Here is a 27,569-nt window from a genome sequence, read left to right on the forward strand (position 1 = left end):
CAAGCTCTGCCATGCTGGGTGAACACTTCCCAAGTGCATTACAAAGTTTTCCTTGATCTGGTGTCCAGGCCATGGTCCCAGTGACAATACACTATCTACAGTTATTCACAAAGGCCTCCACCTTGCCCTTCTCTAATTACCCTGAGCTATCATCTTAAATGATTCCCACTTGCCACCTAAAACTTCTCAAGTGCAGCACTAACATCCCCCAAGGATCCCTTTTGAGCAGCCCCTTTCCTGCACAATTCCCAAAGTACTCACAGGGCAGTCTCCTACCAGGGACACACCTGCCTGTGGTGGAATGGCCAGTTCACAGCTCTCACTACACCTGAGGCACTCTCAACAGCTGCAGCATCTGAAAGCAGCATCTCCTCCTTTGCAAATAACTTTGATACACTGCTATTGATGCATTGGTTCCCCTTAGACTGGGAGAAAAAGGGTTTGGGGATGTAAATATGAACGTGCTTTACAGCTTTCCACTCTTGCTTTATCTACGTGAATCTTGAGATCTCCTGAGCATGGACATGTGGCTCTGGATGAGGCTGCAGCACTTCATGCTCTCAGTTGGGGCAGCCCCAGGATGCAGCTCCCTGTGTGCTGACCTACAGCAGGTGATCATGCTGGTGGAAGCTGGATACTTCCAGGATCTGGACTATGATAAGCCCCCAGTCATCTGGATGAGCTGCCATGAGGAAAAGCAGGATGTAAGCTTACAGGCAGGGATTTACAGATCTTCATAAGAAATTTTTATTTTGGAGTTCAGTTCACCCTTGGTGATGAGAAGAAGCCATCAGATACAGTGGCAAGACCCACATGTTCAGAAATCATCTGATGAAAATGCAAATAGAAGCCATCAAAGAAGGCCTGACCTTGAAGTGCTGAACATCTCCCTTCAATGAATATTAGGCCTCCTTAATATTTATCTGAAGGGTGGCTCTCAAAATGAAGAAATCTAAATAATTCTTGTTGTAAAAGCTCTCTGCTCTGCAAACAGGACTGGAAGGTTGGTGGTAAACCTAGTAAATAGCATTTCATATTGGACCTACCACTGATATTACCATAGCAAATAATAAAGAACCTAGTTTCATAGAAGCCATCACATCCTGTTTATCTTCCTGCTCAACTATTCATAGATTACAATCTTCCCCTTGCAAAACTGGCAAAGTGAACATTCAAACAAAGATCATCTCAGCTGCCAGTCTTGCTCAGTGTCAACAGGGACTCGTAAAGAGAGAATGTTCAAGGACCAGAAAATTCCTGAAGTGTTATTCAATGCTTTGGCTAAGCAAACAAAATCAATTCTGTCAGTATCAACTGACCAGTTTCACAGAGCCCAGGAGCAGGACCACCATGAGACTTTATGTTAGAAAGGGTCCCCCTCACTCAGAACTCTGTATTGGCATAGAGAAGGACATCAATCCCTAAAACCAGAAACATTATTAATGCTATCTGGAACATTTCAACTAAAATGAAGTTGGATCAAACCACAGAGAACTTGGTTTCACCTGTGGTTTTATTATGAAAAGATATATGTTCTAGAGCACTAAATTCAGACAGATGACAGAGACAGAGACCCAAAATAAAGACAGTACCCATATAAAAATTCCAACTCTAAATATAGCTGTCTCAAAACAGAGAAAGCTCCATTTCAGGAGTATTTGCAAAAGACCTGGAATGAAAATCAACCCTAAAGCTTCTAAAGTTGTCCAAAGTGGAATAGTTGTTACCTTCTCCATTAAAAGTCTTAATGTATTTCTTCAAACAAACGTCAAAGTTACTTGATCAGAGAATTTTACCTTATTTCCTTACAATTAATAACCAGGCATTACAATCTTCTGGGGCAAGAGCGGAGCGAGAGCAATTACAGGATGCCCTGGACTGAGCATTTTAGGACTTGCTCTGGGGTCACGCACAATGTCACTGTCAGGACACTGCGCACACAGAACACACAAGGTTCATGCTGCTTACAGAACAATGCTTCACATAATAATCCTTGTCCTTTAGATTATCCAGCTGAGAAACAGAGAGGACACATCCCACAAACACAGCCTCAGCTTCGTACCAAGAGCAAACTGTCAGTATGGTCAAATTATGTGAGGCTGTTTGCAGAGCAAGCTGCAGGAGGTAGCTCATAATGTGCACGAAAGAGAATGGAAAAATGAAACTGAGGTCACAAAACACAGTGTACCCATTCTATTTTTAGATTTAAACAGTAAAATATATCTTGCTAAATGTCCCCTTAAGAGCAAGAAAGTCATATAATCCCAGCTCACTGCTACAGGGTGTTTTCCTCAAAATCAGCAAATTGTTTATGTGAAATCCAAGAGAGCTGTTCCTATCCTTTGTTTTTGAATATGTGAAGTCAGAGGAATCCCTGCACCATGTTCACATAGGTCTGAAAGATACAGCCTGCCCTACAGATAGGCAAACTTGAAGGAGGCTCCCCTAATGGAACACATCACAAACCCACCAGAGGAGCTGGAGAGCCCTTCCCAGTATGTGATCCCCAAAGTGTGCACACTTGAGACCAACACCTCTCCACTGAAATCACTGCAGAGAAGAGCCCGTGACTCTCAAAGCCCACAGCTCTGAGTGATCCCCTCGGATTATTTATGAAGGAGGAGGGAAGGGGTGAGGTCAGTTAGCTTTTCCTCATTATTAAACACTTTGTAATCCTTATGCATATGTTGCCTGGGACATCCAGTTTTACAAAGCAGCTGCAGACCTTTAGGATGGAGCTGCAAGGCAGAAGGTCCATTTTTTTCAGGCAGAAGAAGAGAAGGAGCTGGAGTTAGAGGAAGATCAACCATCTCCTAAGTAGAGAATGGAAAAAGGCACTCCAAGTGGGCACTCTGTCTTCATTTTCCCACTCACAGTAAATTGGGTGAATTAAATATTCTCAGAGCTTGGGGGTATTGACATTTTCAACCACAAGATGTTCCTCCAAAATAAGTTTGCACTAGAAGTGGTCATCACTTTCACCTCTGTTTCACAGTTTCAAATCTCCAATAATTAGAAATTGCCTCAGGCAGTAAGAGTCATAAGCCTTTTTTTGGGTCAGCTGGAGCACGGGAACATTGGAATCTGAATGCTTACAAAACAAACACTTTTTCATTTCAACTGTGTCTAACTGGTAAAACATCTAAATCAGGTAATTTAAACCTAAATCTTTTGGCAGCTCAGACAGAGCAGCAAGTATCCACTTCTCAGCAGACCTTTGATTCCAAATCACTGTGGTTAGTCTACTGTAATTTCAGCCAGGACTGCATAGGTATTTTGGAAGCATAATTTAAAAATGCAGGCACAGTTCAAAATTTATGAGATTAGAAGCTGAGGACAAGATTCCTCTCCCAGTTACATTAACATGGAATTCTACAGCTGACAAAAGAACTGGGCTGAGCAACACAAAGCCAGAAACAGGAGGCAGGAACACTGCAGAACTGGGCACAAAAAAAACTTAAAGACAAAGCCAGTCTTCAAATATGTAAGGATTTCAGTAGAATTTAGAATTCTAATTCTTTAATTCTCAAGAATTTAGAACTCAATTTAGGAAGTGAAATCAGGGAAAAATATCTTCTCTGACCCTCTCTACAAAGCTAATTCACAATGCAATTTCCTGTAACAAACCCTATAAAGACCCTTCCCCCTGGGGAGGAGCTGGATGCTGCTGAATCCAGGCAACCCAGATCCTCAGTGAGCAGGATCCTATAAGTGGAGCTGCTGCACCTCTACAGTTACTCTATAGTGTGCTGCTGGAGGTTGTGAATGAGCAATTTCCAGCTGATCAGGTTCTGCTCTGAGTCTGCAGCTCCCCACCATGAGCCCTGTGCGTGTGAGGCAGTGTGAGGAATGCCATGGGAATGCCTTGGCCCCCTGAAGTGCTGCTGACTGGCACCACTGGAAAAAGACCCACGGAGGTTTCTGAGGACAGAGTTTGGCCCTTTGAACTGAAGAAACACAACACCACTGTTGCTCATGGTTTGTTCTGCTGGCACTCCAAGGTCCAAGCATTATTTCCACACGGCAGCAACTGCAAGTGGTCAAGCAAGGATGAGCCTGCAATATCACCACTCTAATTGGAAATGGGATGCAACATTCTGGAAGGGAGGAATGGGAAGGCAGAATAGGAGGAACAGCAATGTGTGACATGGTTGCACACTGGGATCCTTTTACATTATTCCAAGTCCTTTTAAATGTCTCCTAAAATAAGTGAAATCAGCCGTTCCCAAGGCCTGGTCCATGCCTATCATTAATTCAGGAATTCAGGAACAGCAACTCATGTCCTTCATAAATAAAAATCTTGTATTTATTCACAGAGTGGCTAAGAAACCCAAATCCTCTGATACCTTCTCTCCACTGGCATCTCAAAGGCTGCAAGTGTCTGGAGCCAGACTGCTTGCTTATCTTGGAGCCACACACCTCCTGATAAGGAGGAGGAGGAGTACAAATTACTCATAGTGGTTCAGTTGACTGGAGGAAGTCAGCAAGAGAACAGCTTACCAAGCCACTTATTTCATGAAAGGAATTTTCTTTTAATCCTCCTTGAAGATTTTGTTTTTCTTTTACAAAACCAAAAGCTTTTTGAAGAAGCTGCACATTCTCTAAATCTCCACACTGAGGATCTGAAAGCTTTTTTCCCAAATCAGAAATGGCAAAAGTACAATATTTAACAAGTCACGCTGAATTTGTGGAGAGTGTTGTAACGTCTTCTCACAGTCATTTGGTGTTATCTGGTATCTTTCTTAGCCAACTTAGGGAAGGGATATCCTTAGAGGCCCAAAATTCCTCTTCTGATAATCATTAACAACTCTATTTATAGTTTGAAATTAACGTGTTCATTCCAAATTAGAGTTAGTTTTGCATAACAATCTGACTCACCCTCTGTTTCAGAGCAGAGAACTCTTTTGATAGGAAAATTGTAAACTTCTAACTTATCAACATTGATCATCATGAAAAAAGGGACACTGGTTGGGCCTGGTAATTTTGAAACACTGCAATAATGTCACTGCAAAATGATGGAAGGATAAAACTCATTTCAAGCTCAGATTTACCAAACCTTTCTAATACCTTTAAAAGCATATTGTGCTTGCACTGATGCCCAGCACCAGCACCACCTACTCTTAATCTAAGGTAGAGTTTTAAGGCTTTTTTTTTATCTTTACCCAGAATCACATGGTAAAATGATCCAGGAGTGGGGAGAAGATCGCCTGGATACTACCTAGAAGTTGTGTACTACTGTAGCAATGGCTACTGACAACCCCCAGCTTAAACCAAAATGATGCTGCTTTAGGTCTCACCTGAAGGCCCTTTTCAATTATGACATTCTCAAATACTGCAAGTGACTGTAAACCTCAACCTTTGCCTTAATTTCCCAGACTTCTTCTTGCCTACCTTGAAAGATATTTTTATGAGGAGAAGAGAAAGTCTGCCACCTCTACAACCCATACTGGCTCACCTTGAACACATGGAATGCTTCAAACTGAATGTTGGGGCTTTTATCTCGCAGCAAGTTCATCATCAGCTTCAGGTTTTCTGGTTTGCTGATGTATTTCGTCATGATGGTGAAGTTGTGTCTGTCCAGAATCAGTTCACCCAGAAGCTGTAAACAAAATTAGAAAAATAATGCTCATCTTCTAAATACGAAAGAGGGAGATCCTGGGTTTGGGCTGGGTGTAACAGGGGCTGGTGTGAGTAGCTGGGACAAAAGCAAGTGTAGACAAAGACACCTTCATTTAATTGCCATGTTACATTCACACCCCCCTCTGCCTCCACGTGCAGGCCATGTCACACTTGGTGTCCCAGACAGAGACTGCCACGTTACTGCCAAGCTCATTGTAACCATGTTCTGAACCAAAGCACAGATCTGAGCTCAGAGGAGAAGTGACAGCACTCATTCCATAGAAATGGCCCAGTGCTTCCCCAGAGGCCCAGGAAAGAAAAGACACAGTGAGCTCCTGTGCTTTTCAGGAAGAGCATCACAAGCCCTTAGTCCTTCTGTTGATAGAAGAATGGCTGCTCCATTGCATACATGCACCTTGATATTCTGCATAACACAGAGTACAAATTTAGGAGCAAAGTGCTGAGAGACTTTACCTTCAAAGATTGCCTCTTTGTTACATAATTCTCAGAATGAAGGAGTTTTTCATAGTCCTCAAAGATCTAGAGTAACAAGAAAACACAAATGCATCAGATTAATGTCCATCCTTCCTTCTCTTGGCCTTCTCACTGCTGCAGCAGTGCCACCCTCTAATGCTTCACTGCAATGCCAGGCCCAGCTCTTGTGGCCTTTCCTCTTGGATGGTTATCACACAGTGAATTAACTAAGGCCCAGGAACACTCCTCTTCCAAGTGCTGCAGAGGGGGAATACCACATATGGACTGGATGGAACAGGGGCTAGTGTGAGCCAACTGGGACATAAGCAAGCCAGCACCTGCACAGCCTTCTCTTACAGAAGGGTGACTGCTGCCAGGACATGTGGGCCCAGCACATGATGTCCACTCACTCATATCATGGTCATGCCTGGCTGTGTGACTCAATGCAACACCCCAAAATGGTGATGGGGACTCCCAAATGCTCCTTTTGGGAGGTGCCACCTCATCTGCCTTCATCACCATCACTCGCTAAAGCTCTTTGTCCAGCAAGGGTCACTAGGAGCAAAGTGTGTGCTGGATTTTGCAGGGATGGATCAAGGGGATCTTGTGGTCAGGAAGACTGAGAGACAAGGCTGCAATATGTTCAGACTACCTACCAAACAAGCAGGAAAAATCAACATTGCTATCCAATAGTCACAAAAAAAACCCAAACAAAAACCCAAAAAAACTTCCTTAGGCAATTGATACTCAAAAATGTAAAATGTCAAATAAATGTAGAATAGGGACTGTTCCAGTGCAGTGCCCCAGTATTAAGAGAAAAGATTAGCAGAGACACTTATTTTGCTCCAGCTAAGCTGCATTAGTGACTCAGCAATAATAAGCCTGCTCTTTATTTAACCTTCATGGTAGCCAGAATGAAAGAAATTTGTCTTTTCATTTTGGCAGTGAAATAAAGAATATCTTAGGTAACACAAAAATGTGACCCACAGTCTAATTCCGTGATCTGTATCAATCCAATTTTAGTTGAATCCAATGGAATTTTTCTCATCCACATTTGGTCCAAAAGGGAGCCAAAAAATCAAAGTGAAAAATAGCAGCTAACCAAGGGGCTAATTGCCTTAGGAAGATAATAGGAATCTTCAGACCTCAGTCCCTCATTTAGACACATGGAATTTCCAGTAATTGTAACTAAAACTTGTTTCAGCAATTCTTCTCAAAGAAGAGTAAATAACACCTGTATGGCCCTGTCAGTGCTGGGGTATCACAAAACTGGTTAAAACCATGCACAAGTTTTCTCCCATGATCTGTTTGCAAGTTTCAGTTCCATTCACACTTGAGGAGATCTGATGCACCCGATGAGGAATTAAACTTGCTCTTAACCTCTGAGTTCTCCTGAGACCTTGGCTGTGTCCCCAGCTGTGTGCAGAGGGGGCATCTGCATTTCACATGCCAGGCATGGATTCTGCTCCAGCACAAAGCAGTGTTTGGTTTTACAGTTCTATGTGAGGAGTTTATGCAGAACACTAAACCCTCCGTGCATTTTTTTTTTTTTTCAGCCAAGCATAAACAGATTTTCTTAAAAGCCTTTCAGCATTGATACTTACTACATCATAATTTTGTTCCAGAAATTCTGCCACCAACAATTTGTGTCTCGTTAGCAGGTCCTGGGGAAGAACAGAGAAAGGTTAGCTGAGAGGGCAAGTGCCTGTGATTGTCCCTTGATTCTCAAATGTATTTCAGCAGGTTTGACCAGAAAGCATTTACAACATGATTTCTATAGGACTTTAGGGAGAACTCAATTAATGTAATGCTAACAGAATCAAGACAGACCTATTCTAATACTTTTTATTGCTGTTTCCCTCCCACCTTTTCTTGTTGTTGATAGATCATAGTGCACAGTAGTCACATTAAACAGGGATGGGCAAAAGGAAGAAAGAAAATTAGCCCTTTATGGAGGATGAGCTATGGTCTCCAAGCCAAAAGTGACCTACATGCTACCCCAGAGCTGGGGATGATGCTAAGCCTGAACTGCTATTGCTCATCTCCAAGAATACAAGGAAAATTGGAATTCAACCACTGTATATCCACCTAGCTATTTAATAATGAAAGCTAGGCACCAACTTAAGCTAAGCCATCCAGGCTCCCTCCACCTCCACTCTCTTCTCTGGAAGGAGTCTCAGGTAAGTGGGATGAGTCTCTTCTGTAGAGCTTTTTCTGCCCAGGTTTGGCTTTCTGACACAAAGCAGCAGCAGACCTTCCAGACAGCTGGACAGACTGCCTCCCTCTCCAGAAGGCTAATTAATTCAATTTAAATTAAAAGAACCTCTCCCACAGAATGGTGATGCTGGTGCTCAGTGACAGAGATGCAAATGTTCAGCTCCAGAAGAAACTGTGTCTTTTTCACTGGATGAATAGCTGTGAAATGAGTGGCCAGTGTGAGGTATTTAAGTGTGATTTTTATCTTACTGCTTCTTTTAAAATACAACATTGATCTCAATAAAGGCCTGATGAAGTCCATTCAAATTGGTATTTTTCAGTGAATCAAGCTGGTATTTTTCTGCTCTCTTTTATAATCTTATAAATTTTATAATACCCAGGCAGAGACTGAAGCTGAGCAGAAGCTCAAGCTCAAGCAGATGCACAGACACATCCTCACAAATAAAAGAAATCCTTTACATACTAATCCTTTAATTTATTTTTACCATCAATTATAAGAGGAAAGCACAGCACTACAAAATCCAGTGCCTGTTTTAAATACATCCCTTCATTTAGCAGGACTGCAGTGACAGCACTTTTAAAGGCTGAGTGAAACACATGATTCAGGAGCTTTTATGCAGGGCACTTGGAGGCAAGTACAAGTCCTTCAACAGGGGGCACAAATGAAACATAATCCAAAATGAGTTTTTCACAGGAAATGAGGAAGCATGGAGCAGCAGCATTCAGCCAGCACATTCCAACTGCTGCTTGCATCCTCCACAGACAGCTTGTACCTTGAAATACAAGCCCTTTTCCTCTGCATTTTTAACAACTCTGTTTCCTCTCTGCAGTGCACCTGGATAACTTTAATTAAGAAGTACATCTTCAGATCATAATTCCAGTGCTTCCCTACTATAAATATCCTCAGACTTTAATGCACATTTAATTGAGCCCTCCTCTGGTGCATAGACTATCCAAGGCTTTCAGCTCTGAACCAGACACCACGGTGGCAACTGCCAACCCAACATGGGGACACCAGAAATGAAAATGTGAGTTCAGTAATCCAGCCAGCAAACAATCACAGCACTTCTTTTCCCAGTATTAGAAATGAGGTAGCTCCATATTTCAGTTGCTTCCACATCACCTCTTGCTGTTCCAGCTATTCAGAGTAACAGACAAACAGGAGATGAAATGAGCAGCTGGTTTCTTTCCAGAACTGACCATGTATCAGGTGCTAAGAGATAATTTCAAAAAAACCTAAAAATTCAGTTTATACATTTCCCCCAAGCATTTTAAAAGGTGAATTCTGTCCTTTGTCTGAGGATGAACTGCCCTCATACTCCTCTCTTTCCAGTGCACGCGAGGATGTAGAATCCTATTTTTAAATTCTGCTAAAAATACACTCAGTTCACAGGGGACAAGAGTACATGCTACAGCTGTAGATCTGTGAACAACATCAATCTCTCTTCTTTTTGGGAGGATTGTAGATGTCTACAGTCTCTGCCACAGCTTAACTGACCCTTATCCCCATCCTGCCTCCTGGCTGGGGTGAAGACTGTCTGTCACCACCAACACACTCTGCTCTCCTGCTTCAGCAGGACCTGGGGAGAAGATGCATTTCTCTTCTGTCAGGCTGGGAACTGAGTCCAGGAGCACTTTTTCTGACCAGAAACAAATATTCTTCTGAGCATAGGGTAAAATGTTTCATGCCAGAAACAGAAGAATTAAGTACCTCAGTTATGTTGCATTTTGATACCTTATCTGTGTTTCTGTGCTACTTTGAATTTCATAACCTTTACCTAATGGACACCACAACAGTGAAACTTAAAATAATGGAAAGATGCTGCAATTGATTAAGGGGTGATTTGAATTGCTAATCCTGCTCAAGTCATTACTGAAGAATGCAATGTTATCTCCATTATGCAAATCTTTATCCCATTCAGTAGGTTAGTAAACACCAGTAAAAAGCCAGGCTTCAGTGTATGTAGAATCACTGAGCTGAGCTGTAACATTCCTTACAATTACTCCTGAGGTCTATCTAATCATGTTTCTAATTAGCTTTGAAAGGAAAGAATAAACAATGTGTTTCTATGACAGCAGGGAGCTCAGTGATAGAAGAAAAAAAGGAGTTGGATCTATGTTTAGAAGAGTCTTTGACTAAAAAGATTTTCCCTCTGCTTTCTTAAACTGTTTTTCAGAAATAAATTAATCTTCCCTGTATGTGAAGTTCACAGGCATCGAATTTATTTTGTTTTTTTTTTGCTCAGAGACTGTACTAGCACCTGGTGAGAAGGATGATGGTCACATACAAACTCCAAGAAATTTGACATCTTCACCCAACCTCATTTTTAATGCAACACAAACTACACAGTACACTCTGCTCTACACTCTACAGAGCCTATGCAATGCTTCCACTTACTTGGCTTTTCGCACTACAGTCCTTACACTGAACCATGGGTCACAAAAATAAGACTATGAATACACTGTAAAATAATCAGCAGGCTTGGCATTCATCTATACTTGACTGCTGACCTCAGAAGGGACAGCAAAAATTACAATTATTTCAAATGTTAGTTTTAAATGTTGCCTTCTATTCACTCGTGTGGTCATGATGGGCAGTGGGTTTGTGGTGGGGGAAGGTCGGGAGAGAAGAAGGCTCTATGCATTTTACCACAACTGTAGCTAATACATGATTCATTTGAGTTTTAAATGGTAGCATAAAAGACTGTGAGTTATCAAGGTGAAGAGTGTTTATTAAATACAGATTTACATTTCTCTAAAGATTCTTTGCAGAGTTGATCACTGTTGTGAATCCTGCTACAATCAGACCAAGGGTTAATTAATTATATCCTTTACTGAACAATAAAACAGCCACCCAGTTCAAAGCCACACAGAGCTCAGTGATGACTTCTGATGGAGTGCTGCTTTTGACACAAACTATGATGCATGTACTGAATAATTTACCTTGAATGTAGCAAAGGCATCAGAAGCAATATCAAATGTTGACATTTCCACATATTTAAAAAAGTCTCTGAACTGTTCTGAAAACAGTATGATTTTGGCCAAGGGCTCATGGCGGATGCACTCTCTCAGCATGATTCCACAACGTAAGGCAATATTTGGGGATTCATATCTGGAGAATGCAGAGAAACAGAAAACATCAAAACACAGTAGAAAGAAGATAAACAGGCACCTTTCTAGCAACAGGGAACTTTGCAGCACGGGAACACCTGTCGGGAGGGACACCACCCACTGAGGGCAGCTCCCAGCCACAGCGCTGTACCCAGCTGCAGGACCTCAGCCCAAAGCTCAGGAGCAGACACAGACAAGGCTGCCAGAATTTTTCATTGCAAACCTCTCTCTCCCCAAGCCAAAACACATTTTGGTGTAAATTTGCACTACACCCCCTCTCTGTGGAAAGACCGTGGGGAGTGTGCAACATTTCAACAGAAATCCTTCACCCTTTTGGCTTTGTGAGAAAGCACAGCCTGTACAATATAATAACCTCCCTTTTCAGATTCAATTCTGAGCTCCTCAGTTTATTCAAGAAAACTGTAACACCTCATGACCATCCATCACCTCCCACTCTTCTTTTAGAGGACATCACTCTGCAGTATTAATGAGGAAAGTAGGAAGAGTCTCTCCAGGCAGTCTACACAGGATTAAGCTTTCTGTAGCTCTGAAATTTATTTTTTTTCTTCAGTTTAGGAGGAGTTCAGCTCAATGCCTCTTCTGCAGAGGCTCTGGCTGTGATAGGACACAAGCAGCCATTCCCCAAGTCACAATCCTGCTATGGCAGATGAGGCCCTGCAATAGCCAGGAGCCAGCACACGTCTCGCCCTTGGAAAGGAAGGAAGGGAGGGAGGGAGGGGGGAGGAAATTCAGATCATCTTCAATTTCTATAAAGTCTTGATTTCTTTAAAGCTGAAATTAATCTGAAACAAAAGTGTTAGAAACACATTAAAAAACAAAAAGGATGAAATCCAACAGTCAAGAAAGAATTAAAATGAATTTTTTCCAGCAGTCTCCCAGAAAACATGTGAAAATGGTGAAGTCCAAGGGGACAGAAAGCACTCTCTGTTTCAATAAACTGGTTATACTATATCAGAGCTGTGTATTATCACCCAGAGCTTATCAGCATCATTTTTCCTTTGCACAATTAATTCCTATCACTAGGCCAAAAGAAATACTTTTTTTTTTTAAAAAAAAAGGAAGAAAAACACAAAATGCCATCTGTGCTGTAAGTGAGTGGGCCCTCAATTTTACCCCTAGCATGCAGTTTAAAAGAACAGTTGTGTTCTGCAAGCATACCAGAGCTGCATACTTCAACCTGCTGTCAACAATAGTTGGCTTAATGAAAATGGATTGCTATTCCAAACAGGCAAATGAAGCTTCCCACCCTCAAGGAAATGCAGGCACTCAAGCCCCTGTTTGTTTTGGTTTGGGGAAGCATTTGCAAACTTGAATTTCTAACTCTTCAGACAGCAAAAATTCACTGATGTTTCCCATTGAGGCATCAACTCCATTAACAGGAATACTAATTTTTAAGGAAAATGAGGCAGAGCTGCTCCTAGGAGTGCAGCCAGGAAAATATTTAACAGTTGGCTAATGAATATTTTGGTTGGAATAAAAGCAAATTACATTGTTTCCAGCACAATAACTTTTAAAAACATTAAGTATCAACAGAATCATTCTTAGTCAAATGCTCCATTATCTGGAAGTGGGTTATGGACCTTTGGCTGTTCACACAAGCGAGGGAAGTTGGGTTTGGTGCCTGGAATAAGCCTGGAAGAAGTTTACAGTTTGCATGTCCTTTGCACCCACACTTACATGCAAAGCCACCAGGCAGGAATGAAAGAAATGTGATTCAAATCCCTTCTAATGAGCAATTAGTGTTCTATGCTGATGTATTTCCACAGCAGAAAAAAAAAACAAAACTGAGTTCTTCTCTGTTTGGATGAACTTACAACCTAAAGAAACCCCCACACAGTGAATACTGGAGAGAACTAGAAAATGAAACAATGGACTTGAAGTATTTCAGAACACTTATTGTGAAATTTGAAAGGGGCAAGACTGAGAGCAGAAATGCATTTCTGTGTAAGGGGAATAATTGTTCCATGGTTAGTGCAGAAGATGGTACAAGGTGAGGAGCACAGGCAGGAGATTTGGAAGGCATCAAGCCTGGGAGACACAAGGTCTTAAACAGATGTATTCTGATCTGACTTTACATTACTTGTATAGCCTGAGTTTATCTTTGGATAGACTCAAGGGGAATTCTCCAACCTCAGCCAATATACCATTAAAGCTTTAACTGGGCTGTGATATCAAGAGGTCATCACAACACAGGCTGGGGCAGTGTCTAGGGTAGAGATAGCATGTGGCATGAGATATATAGATATATATTTATAAAGAAGCTTCTGAATTTGTCACTTGAGAGAAACAATGCATAAACTAAGTCCTCAACAGTCAGTGTCCTAGAGGGAAAATGTTTTAAATTACAAAGGACTGAAATTATTTCTGGGCTAATGCAATAGGCTGACACCAGAGCAAAAAATTGGCCCAAATACAACTGGTTCTCTATGTACACCAAATGCTGCACTCATCTGAAATCCTACACACAAAGCCTGCACACAGAAAATAAGATGCTATTAAAGCAAGTGCAAAGCAATCCTTAAAGCAAGTGCAGCAGCAAACTCAAACAACCTACACAAATGAAAGAAAGCAAAAAACAAAAAAAAAAAAAGTTGACTATGTGCTGTGTGTTTTCTGAAGCTGAGAAGCTGGAAGGAAGCAAGCAACAAATAAAATGAAGCCTAAAAGGTAGGAACTGTTATCTCAAGTTGGCAGTTCCACTGGAGTATGAGACAGGAAACACTGGGCGGGAGCTCTGATTGAAGATCCTTCCCACCCAACAGAGCTCGCATTAAGCCACAAAAAAGGAACCTCTTGCTTTTGGGGACTGACAAGGGGCAGAGGAAATTTTGCATCCAATGGAAGTTCAACAGTCACAATAATCTTGGGCCATTTCTTTTATAGTCATGGTAGAGGTGATTTTTTTCTCTCCAATTAATGTCATGATGTCATGTAACAAACACAGAATGGCACAAGTCAACCAAACCCGCTTTCCTTTAACAGAGTTCGATTATAGCATTATATAAATATATATCTATATAGTATAAATAATATAATTCATTCAGCATTAAATAAATAAGAAAACATGTCCTCAAGTCACATTTTCATGTGGTGGTGCCTAACATGAGGTGCTTGTTTCCCTGTCCTGCAGCTGACTGCACACACACACCCCCATGCTGTGGGCATGCAGCAATCTGTGTGTTCAGGGCTCTGCCCTGGCTGCAGGTGCAGATTTTGGGTCTCATTTTTAGACAGTTCCAGCAGCAGGACACAAGCAGGGAAGGCATCATCACGTCTGACATCATTACACTGTTCTGCAGCAGCTGTTCAGGCTGGGCAGGACTGACTCTGGGCTCCTACTGATGGATTCAACTGCACATTCTAACAGAAATTACAGAAATGGCAATTCTGAGCCAGTGCAGTGCTGCAGAGGGCTAGTCAAGACATCATGAACAAGGAGCTCAAGGACCACAGACACTGCTGCATGCAGCAAGATTCTCTAAAGAAAGCATCTAAGTGATGCTATTTAAATTCATCCACCAGCTCAGGTCACTTGCTGTAAAATGTCTGTCAGAAGCATATATGCATAAAAACTTTACTATCTATCTTCTTAATATTCTTGGTTGCTACAGATGCCAAAGAAAATCTGGGACATAATCCAAAAATGTTTTTTATCTTTAAATAAAGCCCAGACATTTGGTAGTGATATGTGCTCAATGTGCAAGATCAAAATGAGTGAAAAACTGAAAAAGCAAAGCCAGAGAAAAGGGAAGAAAATTATTGTATATACATAGGAAATTAAAAACAGTTTGTAATAATGATGGAGAGAATCATCATTGTTGTCCTGAGGTTCAAAAGACCAAAAAAAAAAATTAATGCTGAAAGTTGTGGAGTTAATTACAGAAAGAATTTAAAGTTGAAGTTCACTTGTGGCCACAAGCATTGGAGAAGTCTGTCCCACAGGCACAACTACTCTTTTAATGCATTTTTGCTTCTCTCTGTTCTACCACTCAGTGCTCCAGTTTGACTCCAGTTATTTACAGACACCACTGTTGGTCACTCCTGCAATGCAAAAAGGTCTAAATGAACCTGAGCCGTCACCAGCAATGCTACACAAGAGTTCAAAGTGAGAAATGGAGTACACATCACATGGGGTGCAGTCAAAAACAACCAGCACATAATTACTTCAACATGAAGTTTTTGGTGAAGAAATAACAGCCAAATGAAATAATCTGATCATTAAAAAGTATAGAGTTCCATAGAAAGAAAGTCAATAGAAAAAAAAAAAGTAAGAAAGCTGGAACAAAATCTGAAACCCACTTTTTTTTTTTAAACTAAAAGTGAGAAAGTAGATCAACTGCAATGCCAGCATGTTCCAGGCAATGCTCTTTAATGAAACTCAAATTAAAGCACCTACCCTTTGAGAAGCATGAATAGGATATGTGGATGGGCACTAATGTATTCCACAGTAGGGCTGCGTGTGCCAATTTGTCTTCTCAAGATGTTGTTGAATATCTGGGAAACATCCTTTTTGCCCTGTTAAAAAGCAAAATATCTCTTTGCTTAGAAAAACATGAGCAAACAACCATGTAATACAACATCAATTTAAAGTGCAAATGAAACTGAAATCAGAAAAGGTCAGCCTTTTTTTTTCCTCCTGAGTCTCTGCCTCATATTTGCTGTTTCCCCAGTGCCACAGGAAGGCTTCCTCGTTCGGGCAGCTCTGAAGGCTCCCGACTTCCCCACTCCCATTTGCACCTTTTTTTCCCTAAATGAAGATGTGCATTCCTCTTACACTGCCACCCTGGCTATTTCAAATAGGAATACTAAAGCACATTAAAAGCAAGCCCCTACCCTGAGCCAAGCCTGCTGCTGCTGTGTGTGCTGTTAGTCCCACAGCCTCCAAATGTGAGTAACAGAGCTGGTACCAAACCACTGCCACACTGCCTACACTTAAGAGGCTAAAGCTTTTTATCAGTCCAGTGCAAACAACTCCCAAGTGTGATTACATTTCTGAAAATCAGGGTTAAATTTAACCTGTGCCCATTATTTACCATGGAAAATGGAATTACTACTACCAATAAAATGGCTGCATCACATGTGTGTCTCTGCTTTAATCAAAACTAAAGTCCTTCTCTTTGTCCCGATGTTGTGCTGTATGCACCCATCTACACAGTCACAGCTTGTCTTCCAATGCTTCCCTGTGCACACAGCTTTCCAGAAGGTCTTTCCAAATCATGTTCTGTTCAGTCAGAGGGCTCACCAATACATCTTGCATTTGAAATCCACATCCTCCCCCACCACTTTCTCCCCTGGCACAGCAGACAAATTGATGTGAAGTTAAGGGAGGTGGGAGATGGCTGCACTCAGGAGCAGTAACCAAGGCACTGAGTCAACAGCAGGTCACTATGCACAGGGCAAGCTAAAGCAAAAGGTCACTTATAATCTGTACATGCTGATTGATCTGTCTTGGGAGGACAAACATTCCTTGGCAGAGAAATTATTGAATGTTTGAAGCCAAGGAGCAGATAGTTTCACACGGAGGAAAATTCCCTGGTTTCACCTCTACAAATAAATCAGTGCTGAGAAACACAAAATATTCTGCCTTCCTACTTGTTCCAGCCCAGCTGGCTTGGAGACTTGGAGACTCTGGGAATTAAACAGGAGAATCAAATCAGTGCAGGCCAGTCCATCTGCCTTTATCTGCAACACTTTTTTTGACCCTTGGACATAATTTCAAATAGCCTAATTCTGTATAAAGTCATCTCATTCTCCCCTATCTTTACAACACCCATATCATATGCCTGGAATCCTGTGATCCCCACGGGCTTCAGCAGTTATTCCAAGATGAAAACAATTCAGACAGAGAAGAGCTGTTGAAAGGGTGAGGTAAAGATGGCCAGAAATTAAGTGATCCTCTCTGCTATGCCAAATTTTATATTAGTTACTCAATACTGTGTGCATTGCAGCATAATATCCATGAGCAGAGAGGAGATAGATACATATATATATATATATATATATATATGAGTATCCAATTATAGCTAATTTTCTAGAGATCAGTGTTAGGGAAAGCCAGAGTTGATCTCCATGGGTTCTCCAGGAGGAAATGAAGGCAAATAGAAGGGAACCAAACAGATTTCCCTCACCACCTGACATACATTAAAATTGTAGGAGTACTTTTGAAACACTCCTTATTTGGATCTGCAATTGAATTTTGCTTTATAATGAAATACATGTGGCCACTGAAGCACAAGGTAAGGCAGCATGAAGAGACAGTGGCTAGACAAGAACAAAAGAAACCTGCCAAGGATGCATTATATAAATAAAAAATTGTATAATACCTATACCATAACTTAGCCCCTGTTTCAAGGCAAAGTAGGGAAAAGATTATAAAATCACCAGTCCTGGCCTTGTAGTTATTTACTGCCTATTTTAGGGGCTTTACAGTTTGTGAACCTTTAGGCTTACACACAGTAACATCTACATTTTTAGTTGACTTCTGCTGTTTGCACATTTGCCTCAGTTCTTTAAAGTTCAAAAATAAATTTCATATTTTACATTTCTGAAAAGCCAGTCTGATCTTGATTCTGGGCTCCTGCCCAAACCTGACTTTAATGCTTCAAAACAATATCATCACTGAAATTATATCTTGTTTGTTGAGTGGCAGAAGCAATAAACCTGTGTCTTCTATGGATGTGTGATGGATGTGTGATGGATGTGTGATGGAAGTCTCCCCTACACTGTCTTTGAAAACACATCTTCAAAGGGAAGTTCAGCTGTGAAAAACTGGGATCAAAGTGGGCAGCAGGGTTGGTGAGGAGGACACAGGGAGTCAGGACAAAGCAAAGTAACATTATTGCCTTCAGAAATCAGATTTTCAGTAGTTTAGTATTTGCTTTTTACCATTACATACAGATCAAAAAATTAACTTGCATGTTATAGTGAGACGAAATTGCTTGTTCAATGAAGCAACTTAAATACCAGCTGTAGCCACCAATATAACAAAATGGAAACAGAAAAGTTGATAAACTGGAAAAGCCAGTGGGAGGACATGAAGAAAAAGCAGCACATGCTCTTACTGTCCACTTGTTCAGTGATGTTTGTTTTCTAGTGTTTTGTCCAAAGAACATGTATAACACCTTGGCTAAATGATTGGAAAGCTTTTGCAATTAATAAAAAATATATTTTGCAATAAGAATTATGAGAATTGTTTGTAATAACAGCAATTCAACAACAGATTAAGTATTTCATCCAGTGCTTGCTTTTTAAGACTGTGTGTTCAATATGTTGACACAGAATTTTTCTCTGGCAAAAGCAATACAGACTGTCATGTAACTAAAAAAATGCAGAAGTCTCCCTTCTGTGCTTTCAGTATCTTCTCCTTCCCTCTTCTCCATTTCTCTTAAAGGGTTTTTAAAGGGCTTGGTTGTTGGGTTTTTGAGTATTTTTGTAATTAGACATTTAACAGTAACCAGAGGAGGCACAGAGAAGACAAAGCATTAAAAAAAAACCCTCCTGAATTTAAGACCTGAGCCAGAGTGAGAGAATTCCACTAAAAATTTTCAAAAACTGATACATTCCATTTTCAAAAATTAATACAAAATAAATATATCGGTCCTTGATCCTGGATTTACTGGTGGTAGGGGGTGGAGTGGAAAAAATGAAATCACCCATTTTCCTCCCTTTCATTCATTTACAAAATGGAAAGAACATAACTTCTACACATGACTCCCACAAAAGGTGTCTCTGAGAGCATCAGATCTCTTTGAGAAATTGATTTTTCTCTCCAGCAGCTGCCTGTACATTGGGTACTGCTCCTGTTCCAGACTCAGTGGTGGAGGTTTGACTCCTGGGCACTGGGGATTTCCCACTGGTGGTCAGACACTTGTGAGGAATCCCCAGCGCCCAGGGGCCACAGAAATCATGGAACTCATACCAGCAGTCCCTGGGGCACTATCCCAGCTGATTGCAAACCACAAGAATGACAATGAGCTGACAGTGACAGAGTTTATTCCCATCCCTACCAGTCAACAGTAAATTAACAGGATTGATATTTATCCTGAATTACTGCAATCTTTGCTCCTATAACTCTTCTTCTCCTTACTTACAAGCAAGTTTAGTTGTCATAGCAGCTGTTTACTGGGTTTTTGGTTTAACAATAAAGCTGGCAAGCAGTTCCACTGAATATATAATTTTATATTTAAATACATCAAATTAAAAAATATATATACACACACATTCATTTTAATCTTTCTCCTGTGAAAAAAAAAATGTTATCTTCCTTTATTCTTTGAATTGAAACAGTTAAGTGGGGGACACCCAAATTACCTTGTGACCTGCTGTCTGTTTTTAACATGTTTTTCAATTCCTTTCCTCTCAACTAAACCATTTTAATTCTTTCAGTCTTTGTCACATGAAATTCTCCATGCTTCCAATTATTTTTGTTCCATGTCCCTGAACCCTCTCTAATTTGGACACTCTTCAGAGACAGCAGGTAGCTCTATTAGCACTATCCCAAAGATCATCCCTGCAGTTTACAAGGTTGGTCCTAGACAGTCTTCCCAGCACCATGTCCTATCTTGTTTGGATACACATGGAAATATTTCTTTATAATTTTTTGTTTTAGTTTTTAAATATCAGATTTACTGACAGTGTCTTCAGGACACCAACCAATCTAGAGCAGCAACTTTCTTCAGCCTGTGGAAAACAGTTTTGAATGCAATGAAGTTATTTAGACTTCAGAAAAATATGGCTCTAGTCACTGACAGCACCAAGAGCAAGGAGTTGAAAAAAGTTTATGAATGTTGACCTACCTCAAAATCTATCAGCTGCAGGTTGGCAATGAGTGTCACTAGAAGGCCACTGTTGTAGAGCTCTTGTGCCAGCTGGGCCACGATTTCTGTGGGTGGCTCTTTGTCTGTGGTCCCACACAGAATTTCTTTCATTGCTTGCAGAGATTTTGACACTTCCTCTGATGCCTTTTTGCCAGCAGATAATGGGTTTTGTTTTAAAAAATGAAACAGGAAAAAAAAAGGTGTTCTTTTAAAAGGCATGCATTTCAAAACAAATGTTTCTAAATGTACTTACAATTATCATTATCTACTGCAAAATAATAGCAAAATTCTAGGTAATCACGGAGGCTGGAGCATCCATACCGTACCCTGCAGGCCTTACACATGATAAATTCAATTTATACATGACATATCACCATTTCCAGACCATGAGCACAAAATAGGGCCAAGAGATCAATTACCAACCAGCACCAGTGAGATCCTTTAACAAGTTTGGAGGCAGGCACAGCCCTGCAGAGGCAGCAGCAATTTCACTGTTTCTCCCCCTGTCCTCCCCAGTGGGCTCCCTGGCTCCAGATGATGGTGCCAAGCCTCCAGGGGGCTGCTCCCACCAGAGGGGTGCTGCTGGGCTGTCTCCCCACCCAGTGCTTCCTGATGGGCTGTCCCAGCTCCTCTGCTGGGACCCCAAATAAATCCTCACAGCCCTGTGGCACTGCCTAGCCCAGAGGGCAGCTGAGCACCACACAGCCACTTGCTCACTCCCCCTCAGCAGGATGGGGAAAGGAACTGGGGAGAGGAAATAAATTTTTAGGCTGAGATAAAGATAGCTTGATAGGATAGAAAAGGAAGGAAGAAATAGTAGCAGTAAAACAACAATAACAACAATAAACACCAAGTGATGCACAGTGCAATTGCTCAGCAGCCAATGTCCAGCCAGTTCCTGAGCAGCAGCCCTGGCCAGCCTTCCCCCCAGCATTGTGTACTGAGCATAATGCCATGGGATAGGGAATACCCCTTTGGCCCACTGGGGTCAGCTGGCCCAGCTGTGTCCCCCCCCAGCTCCTTGTGCCCCCAAACCACTCTCTGGTGGGTGGGCTGAAGAGCAGAAAAGGCCCTGACTCAGTGTAAGCACTGCTCTGCAACAACTAAAACATCTGAGTGCTATCAACTTCATTCTTATCCTAAATTCCAAACACAGAACTTTACCAGCTACCAGGAAAAAAATTCACCTTATCCCAGCCAAGCTTGACAGCTTCACATTGCCTCATCTCATTTCTCCTCATCAGGTGTGGTTTGAGCCAGCATCTTCCACATGGGATTTGCTCACTGAGCACACAGGCACTTCAGCCTCAGATTGAGAAATTTAAATGAAACCGTTTGCTTTAGTAAAGCTCCACAGCTGCCACCAAGTGAAGTAAAATAGATCTTTCACATCTTTTGCTCCCACCCAGAGTATACTAATCCTGTGCAATGTTTCAGGTACCTAATGTACAGGATGAATCAGAATTACCTTACAAAGAACCTTGACCAGCAGGATTGCAAGGGGGAAAGGAAAGACACATGGCTGTAAACAGGTAACAACTCAGCATTCATGCAGTCAGCAGGTTAAAATCAGATGTGAGTGATAATACAGATTGCCAAGGAAAAGGAACTGCTGGCTACAGCATGGCAGCTCTGGCTCACACTTCCTCACAGCTATGCTCCACTTTGAACAAACTCTGTGGAGGAAAGGAGTCTTTTTATTTTTCATGTGGATGTGCGTGCTGTAAATCCCACGTGCTCAGCCACGGGGCTACAGAGGCAATGGCTCCTTCTGTGTTGGTTATATTTAATACACACATCACCTGCAGCAAGGCTGATTGGATTCTTTGGCAGGGAGCAGGAAGGAAATAAGGAACAGGTCTGGAAGCAAAGCTGAGAATGACAGCAAACTGCCAGGCAGGATGCTGAAGACAGCATTTGACATATTTGGAAAACCTTAACTTGAAGTTAGCCTTTTGTTAGCATAGCAGGTGGGAAAACAAAATCAAGACAAACACAGAAAATCCAAGAGCGATTTGTAAAAGCTCACTGGAAATCAATGGATGTTCAAAGCCACATCAATAATTTCTATATATCTCTCACATACATTGAAAGGAAAAACAGCATGCTTTCAAATACCACCCCATCAATCTGCATAACATAACCCCAGTGCTCTGAAGAGGCATCTCCCACCTGCTGCTGATCTCCTAACATTTTCAATCTCAGATTTTATTCACATTAGTGAATAAAAATGATACAAAAAACCTAGAAGTCCTAAAAAGAACCAAGACCAAAACCAACCACAGTAAAAAGCCACTTTTACATTGCAGCTACCTGGAAGATTTAAGCATTGATTTTGCACAGAATAAAGAACTGCTCTCCCCCAGTCTCTTTGTACCTACTTGCAGTTTTCTGCTGGTTGAGATAGGCCAGCATGAGCAGTGTGTAAATGAGCATGACTGTGTGATAACTTCTAACAGCAGAAATCTTGATGTTCCTTACCATCACTCAGCAAAAGAGCCTATTTTTACCTCAAATGTTAGTCGTGTGTCACTTGAGATATCCCACAGAGTACAGATGGGATTAACCACAGGGGTTCTATCCTATAAACTAAAGCTCTAAATCTTTATAAGAGCTAGGGAAATATTTTCATTTCAAAGGCAAAGCCCATACATTTTTGGCTTTCCACCCTTTCTGCTGGGCTGGGTGTGAATATCTCTGGCATTCTGTAGTTTAAAAAAACCATGCTTTGCTTTTCAGTATAAGCAGTCCTTTCTGATATGTAGAAAAAAGGTCTGCAGGACTCAGCTTTAGGTTTAATTCTCAAAAAGGAGGCAAAAAAGTGCAGTGTGAGAAAATGAAACATAGAACACTGGTGCTGGTGGACAGCAGTGGCCACCACAGCTGCATTTCTCTAATCACCTGCCATCCCATCCACTCCTCTCTTCAGCTTTTCCACATGCAATTTACATTTCATGTGCCATTTCCTCCCCCTTCACAGCATCTCCATGGTCTGTGTTTTGATGTGCAACTCTCCACCAAAAGTTATTCACGGTCAAATCTAAGGACTGCTCCTCAGTGGATACCCCCCACAATATATCTGGAGGAAAACCATAATCCCAAACACAGATTCTTAAATTAACAGCCTTCATTTTGACATTTCCACTTAATCTCACAGCAATTTTAGAATAATACTTTAAGTACATAAGCACTGTTTCTGGGATGGAAACTTTCTTAATACTCAGAGAAAAAAGACATTCCAAGATCCAAAGACCCAACATCTGTCCAAAACAAACAACAAAGCACATTTATTCACTCAAATACATGGAAAATACAAGATGACTGAAACATATCTGCATAAGAAGTCAGACCAGTCCTGAGCCTCTTTAGGAAAAATTGCAAAAACCAACAAAAAGCTTCAGCAAGACATCATCACCCCAGCTGCGTCACAAACAGAATTTCAGTGTCAAAAAATAAAAAGGATTCACTAGAAACCCCTAATTCTGACTTCTATGCTATTTTTTCTTTTCAGTGGCAAGAGCAACAAGAGCAAAGTGCTGCAACCATCACTCCAGCAGAAGTTAGAGTGCAAAAGAAACCATTTCATGAAATATCAAAGCATTTCAGCCATTTGCCTCACTCTTGCAATTAGGCACAATCTTATTTCCAGCAGATTGTCCTTTAATCCCTTAGGTACAAGTCCTTTCCATCATGACTGAATTTATGCCATTATATTTAGAGAGGCTCTTGTGAATAGAGAGGAAAAAAGAAGGAAAGGAGAAAACTAAACACATAATCCTAAACAGAACAGCTTATACATAAAGATACTAATGTCAAAAGTGGGATATGCTGAACTTTGGACAGTCAAAAGTTGCAGGTAGGGACAAAAAAGTGAGATTGAAATGCAAGCTGATTCCCAGCACACATAGACGAGTATTGCTGTGCCTGCACGGGTGTCAGGATGTCAACCTCCTAAGCCAAGTTTCTGGTCTTTCCAACAAGTCTCTTTCCAACAAGAACTGACTCTGCATCCACAGAATGTAGTTTATAATGGCTATCAACCCACAAGAGGTTTTTGGGTCCATTTTGAAAGACAGAATTTTGTGTAAATGTTGAAATCTAACAATCCTTGGGTTACTCTGCCAACCCTATTGGACTAGATGATCCACAACAGCCTTGGAGATGGAAAACAGACAGTATAGATAAGCCTGCATAACTTCTCTATGTTAAATTATAAACATGTTCAACATCCCCTTCCCATAAAACTGATTTTTTGTCAGTTTTTATCTGTCTTTCTAAACCTACCAACAGCTTCAGGCAGAGCTGGAAATTTTATAAGTTGAAGATTTTTGTCTTGGTTTATTTTCCTCACACATCAAAGTTTTGTCACTGTTGACATAACAGGAACATAACAGAAAGAAAGGAACTTACGGAAAAATGATTCCCTGAAATTCTATATGAAAAAATCTTCCCTGAAACACTGATTGATCTTCAAGTGTGGTATTGACTGTGGAGGGGAGAAACACAAGAATATGACAAATAGGCCCATACAGGTTCTGTATGTGTACCTAGCACATTTCCAGGTCCAAAATCTCTCTATAAACTGTTTCTCTCTTGCACAGCAGCAGACAGTAACACACAGAGATGCCTGCCAGTGCGATGTTAAATACTCCAATGTGTGATTCAGTGATCTGCCAGTACTCCATGCTATATATTGCAACTAAAAGCATAAAGCTCCTTGATTCGGTCTTATCTGGTTTAAAAATATTCTCACTGTGTGATTCAAACCAATTTTTCTCCTAAAAAGCAATGCCAATGCAGCTCTCTCTACATGGAGGATTCCCAAGAAAAGCCATTAGCAGAATCTGAATCAAGCAACCACGTAACTTCAGGATCACCCCAACTGACTTATTCTTGATGCAATTTCATGCTGAATGGACCTACAGGGACAAACTGTGGGTATTTTGGATCAGGAGGCCTGATGTCTGTTATTTAGCAAAACATTATGGACCTGTACTCAAGGAAGTTGGCAAAGACAATTTGGGCAAGCAAGCACAGTAGGGAAACGCCTTTTAAAAGGATGTATGATCAAATGGACAAGACAGGTTTGCCCCACCTGGACATAAATTCCTTTCCCACTGTTAGGGCTGCACTTAAGACAGAACTAAAGGTTCTGAAGGTCCTTAAAAATAAAAGCAACCAGAAGAGACAGGTTTAAACTCTTGGCACCAGAACCTGATAGTATCTGGAGTTTCTCCCACCTCTAGAGCAATAACAGGCCTTAGCAGAACAGGGAAGCTGAAACATGAAACGCTCCACAAAACCCCAGGACACACAGAGCTAGGGGGAAGGGGTGCCAAACCCTTCTTATCTCATTCCCTTGGTTTCAGTGTGCAGCAATGAAATGGAAAGCAATTTTGCAACTGGCTCTGGCAGCTGCAGAATCGCATCCGTGGGTATTCACGTTCCCGGCAGTCACGCAACTGTTCTTCCATGCAAATGCACACAGAGCCCTCTGCATGCACCTCATCTCACACACCAATCCCCAGAGCTCTACCAACACAGCAGCCAGCAAGGTGGACAGCAGCCAGGAATGGCTTCCTCGTTGCTATGTAAAAAAGCAGGATTTATTGATAGAAGTATTTGTTCCAGATATCTTGAAGTCTTTTAATTGCAGCCTTAATAAAATGCTGCTCTCCTGACCCTTGAGAACAGCACCAAATTTGTTACAGCACGTGGAGATGAAAGAGAGGACAGATTGCAGTGACCTACCTGAAGGAGCAGTCTCGTTAGAGAGATTTAAGTGAAAGGGGCAGAAGTGCGACACTTCAGGTTATTTTTACATCTCGCTTCACTCTGCTTCTGAGCACTGACTAAAGGCACTGCAGCTTGCAGTTCTGCCTGACAGGAAAGCACTCAGCACAGTGCTCTGAACCTGCTCTCATGCATTTGGGGTTCATTTTCCACAATAAACCCTTGTCTTGGATCGGCTATACCAGAAACTGCAAATCTTTCAGCCCATCTAGACCACATGCAAAGATTAGACCAAGTTTCAACCAACCTCACATCCGTTTGTTGCACTAAATTAAAAACCTGTGACACTTGGAAGGCTTTTGCTGCAGGGCAGGTTCAGAAAATGTTACCAAACCTGTAGGCACCACAGATGGCACTGAGTCAGGCTGCCACACCCCAAGGTGTTTGGTTAGCAGCAGGAGGGCTATGTGCTCAAGGATGTCCTTCAGTGACAAACTGGATGCCACCCACACTGCTTGGTGCTGACTGGGCTCAGCAGCTGAACACAAGGCTTTGAGAAGTCAGGATGTCACACTCTTTTTTTTGTGAGTTTCGTCAGGCACCCTTTCTATCAATGTTCCTTTACAACAGCCATCAACAAAGACACGGCGGCACATCAGCAATAAATGAAGCAGTGTGACCAGAGTGTCACATGCTGTCCATTCTTCCTCAGGTTCAACAGGTATGGCCTCTTGGTATCATGGTTTCTCTTCACCTCTACTTACATGCATCCTCCAAATGCTATAGGAGTTTGTACCAGAAAGAAGAGAGCCCAAGCTCTGAAGGCTTTCTTTCCTATGTATTTAAATACTTTCCTGTTTTTCTAGGTAGTTCCAGAGTGGACATTTCTCATTAAATTCAAGGACTGATCGATTCTACATAAATGAGATTAAATTGTTATGACATTTATACAATACTGCAATAAAACTTAATTGTTCTTCACCACATCAAAGCCCAAACAGGATGTCAGCAATTGTATATGCTTGAAGAACACCTTATTTCATTTCAGATGTTGGAAGAGAGGAGGATTGTTGATAAAGAACATTTTAGTCCACTTTTTCAGCTCTGTCTAACCCTACCTAATCTCCCAATTATTGCATTAAATTTGCCAGTGCTGCAATCCCTCATTTAAAATATATATTATTTTTTTAAATTTGTAAAAACAAGGTATTAGAAAGAGCACTTCAGAAGAAAAGGAGAGCCAGATGTGCTGGCACTTCTCAACCTGTGGTCTACCAACCATCAAAATGTAGCTGAGAAAATGGCAAAGCTTTAAGCACGCATATATCCATGCAAGCAAACAAACAAGAAAGCCCACATAAAAAAATAGGAACCAAACATAAAAATTTAACCTGTTTTTCAGTTGGGAGTGTTTAAAAAGCATCAGGAAGCACTATGGCAACACAACACATTAATAGTTTCAAAAAAATCAGACACATGGAGAAAGTGGGTCAAATTCAATCCTTATCTAAGGAGACAGATCCTAGTGCAGTCAATAGAGTTTAGCTAAAGCCTGAATGGGTACTATTCCATGAGTAA

At 41.3% G+C, this 27,569-nt stretch overlaps 1 protein-coding gene across 4 annotated transcripts in view; it reads right to left on the minus strand.

Annotated features, from left to right (window-relative positions):
- The window catches only part of CAB39L (calcium binding protein 39 like), a 59,732-nt gene that overhangs the window by 3,536 nt on the left and 28,627 nt on the right, over positions 1 to 27,569 (minus strand). For all 4 annotated transcript variants that reach the window (XM_054628475.2, XM_077173704.1, XM_077173706.1 and 1 more), the window contains 6 exons: positions 20,238 to 20,402; positions 15,839 to 15,957; positions 11,254 to 11,422; positions 7,698 to 7,757; positions 6,094 to 6,159; positions 5,456 to 5,599 (listed from right to left, as the gene is read on the minus strand). In XM_054628475.2, coding sequence (XP_054484450.2) covers positions 5,456 to 5,599; positions 6,094 to 6,159; positions 7,698 to 7,757; positions 11,254 to 11,422; positions 15,839 to 15,957; positions 20,238 to 20,402 — 723 coding nt within the window. The remainder of the gene's footprint in view (positions 1 to 5,455; positions 5,600 to 6,093; positions 6,160 to 7,697; positions 7,758 to 11,253; positions 11,423 to 15,838; positions 15,958 to 20,237; positions 20,403 to 27,569) is intronic.

Source organism: Agelaius phoeniceus, chromosome 2 (genome assembly GCF_051311805.1).
Source record: "Agelaius phoeniceus isolate bAgePho1 chromosome 2, bAgePho1.hap1, whole genome shotgun sequence".
In the NCBI taxonomy this organism is placed as follows: domain Eukaryota; kingdom Metazoa; phylum Chordata; class Aves; order Passeriformes; family Icteridae; genus Agelaius; species Agelaius phoeniceus.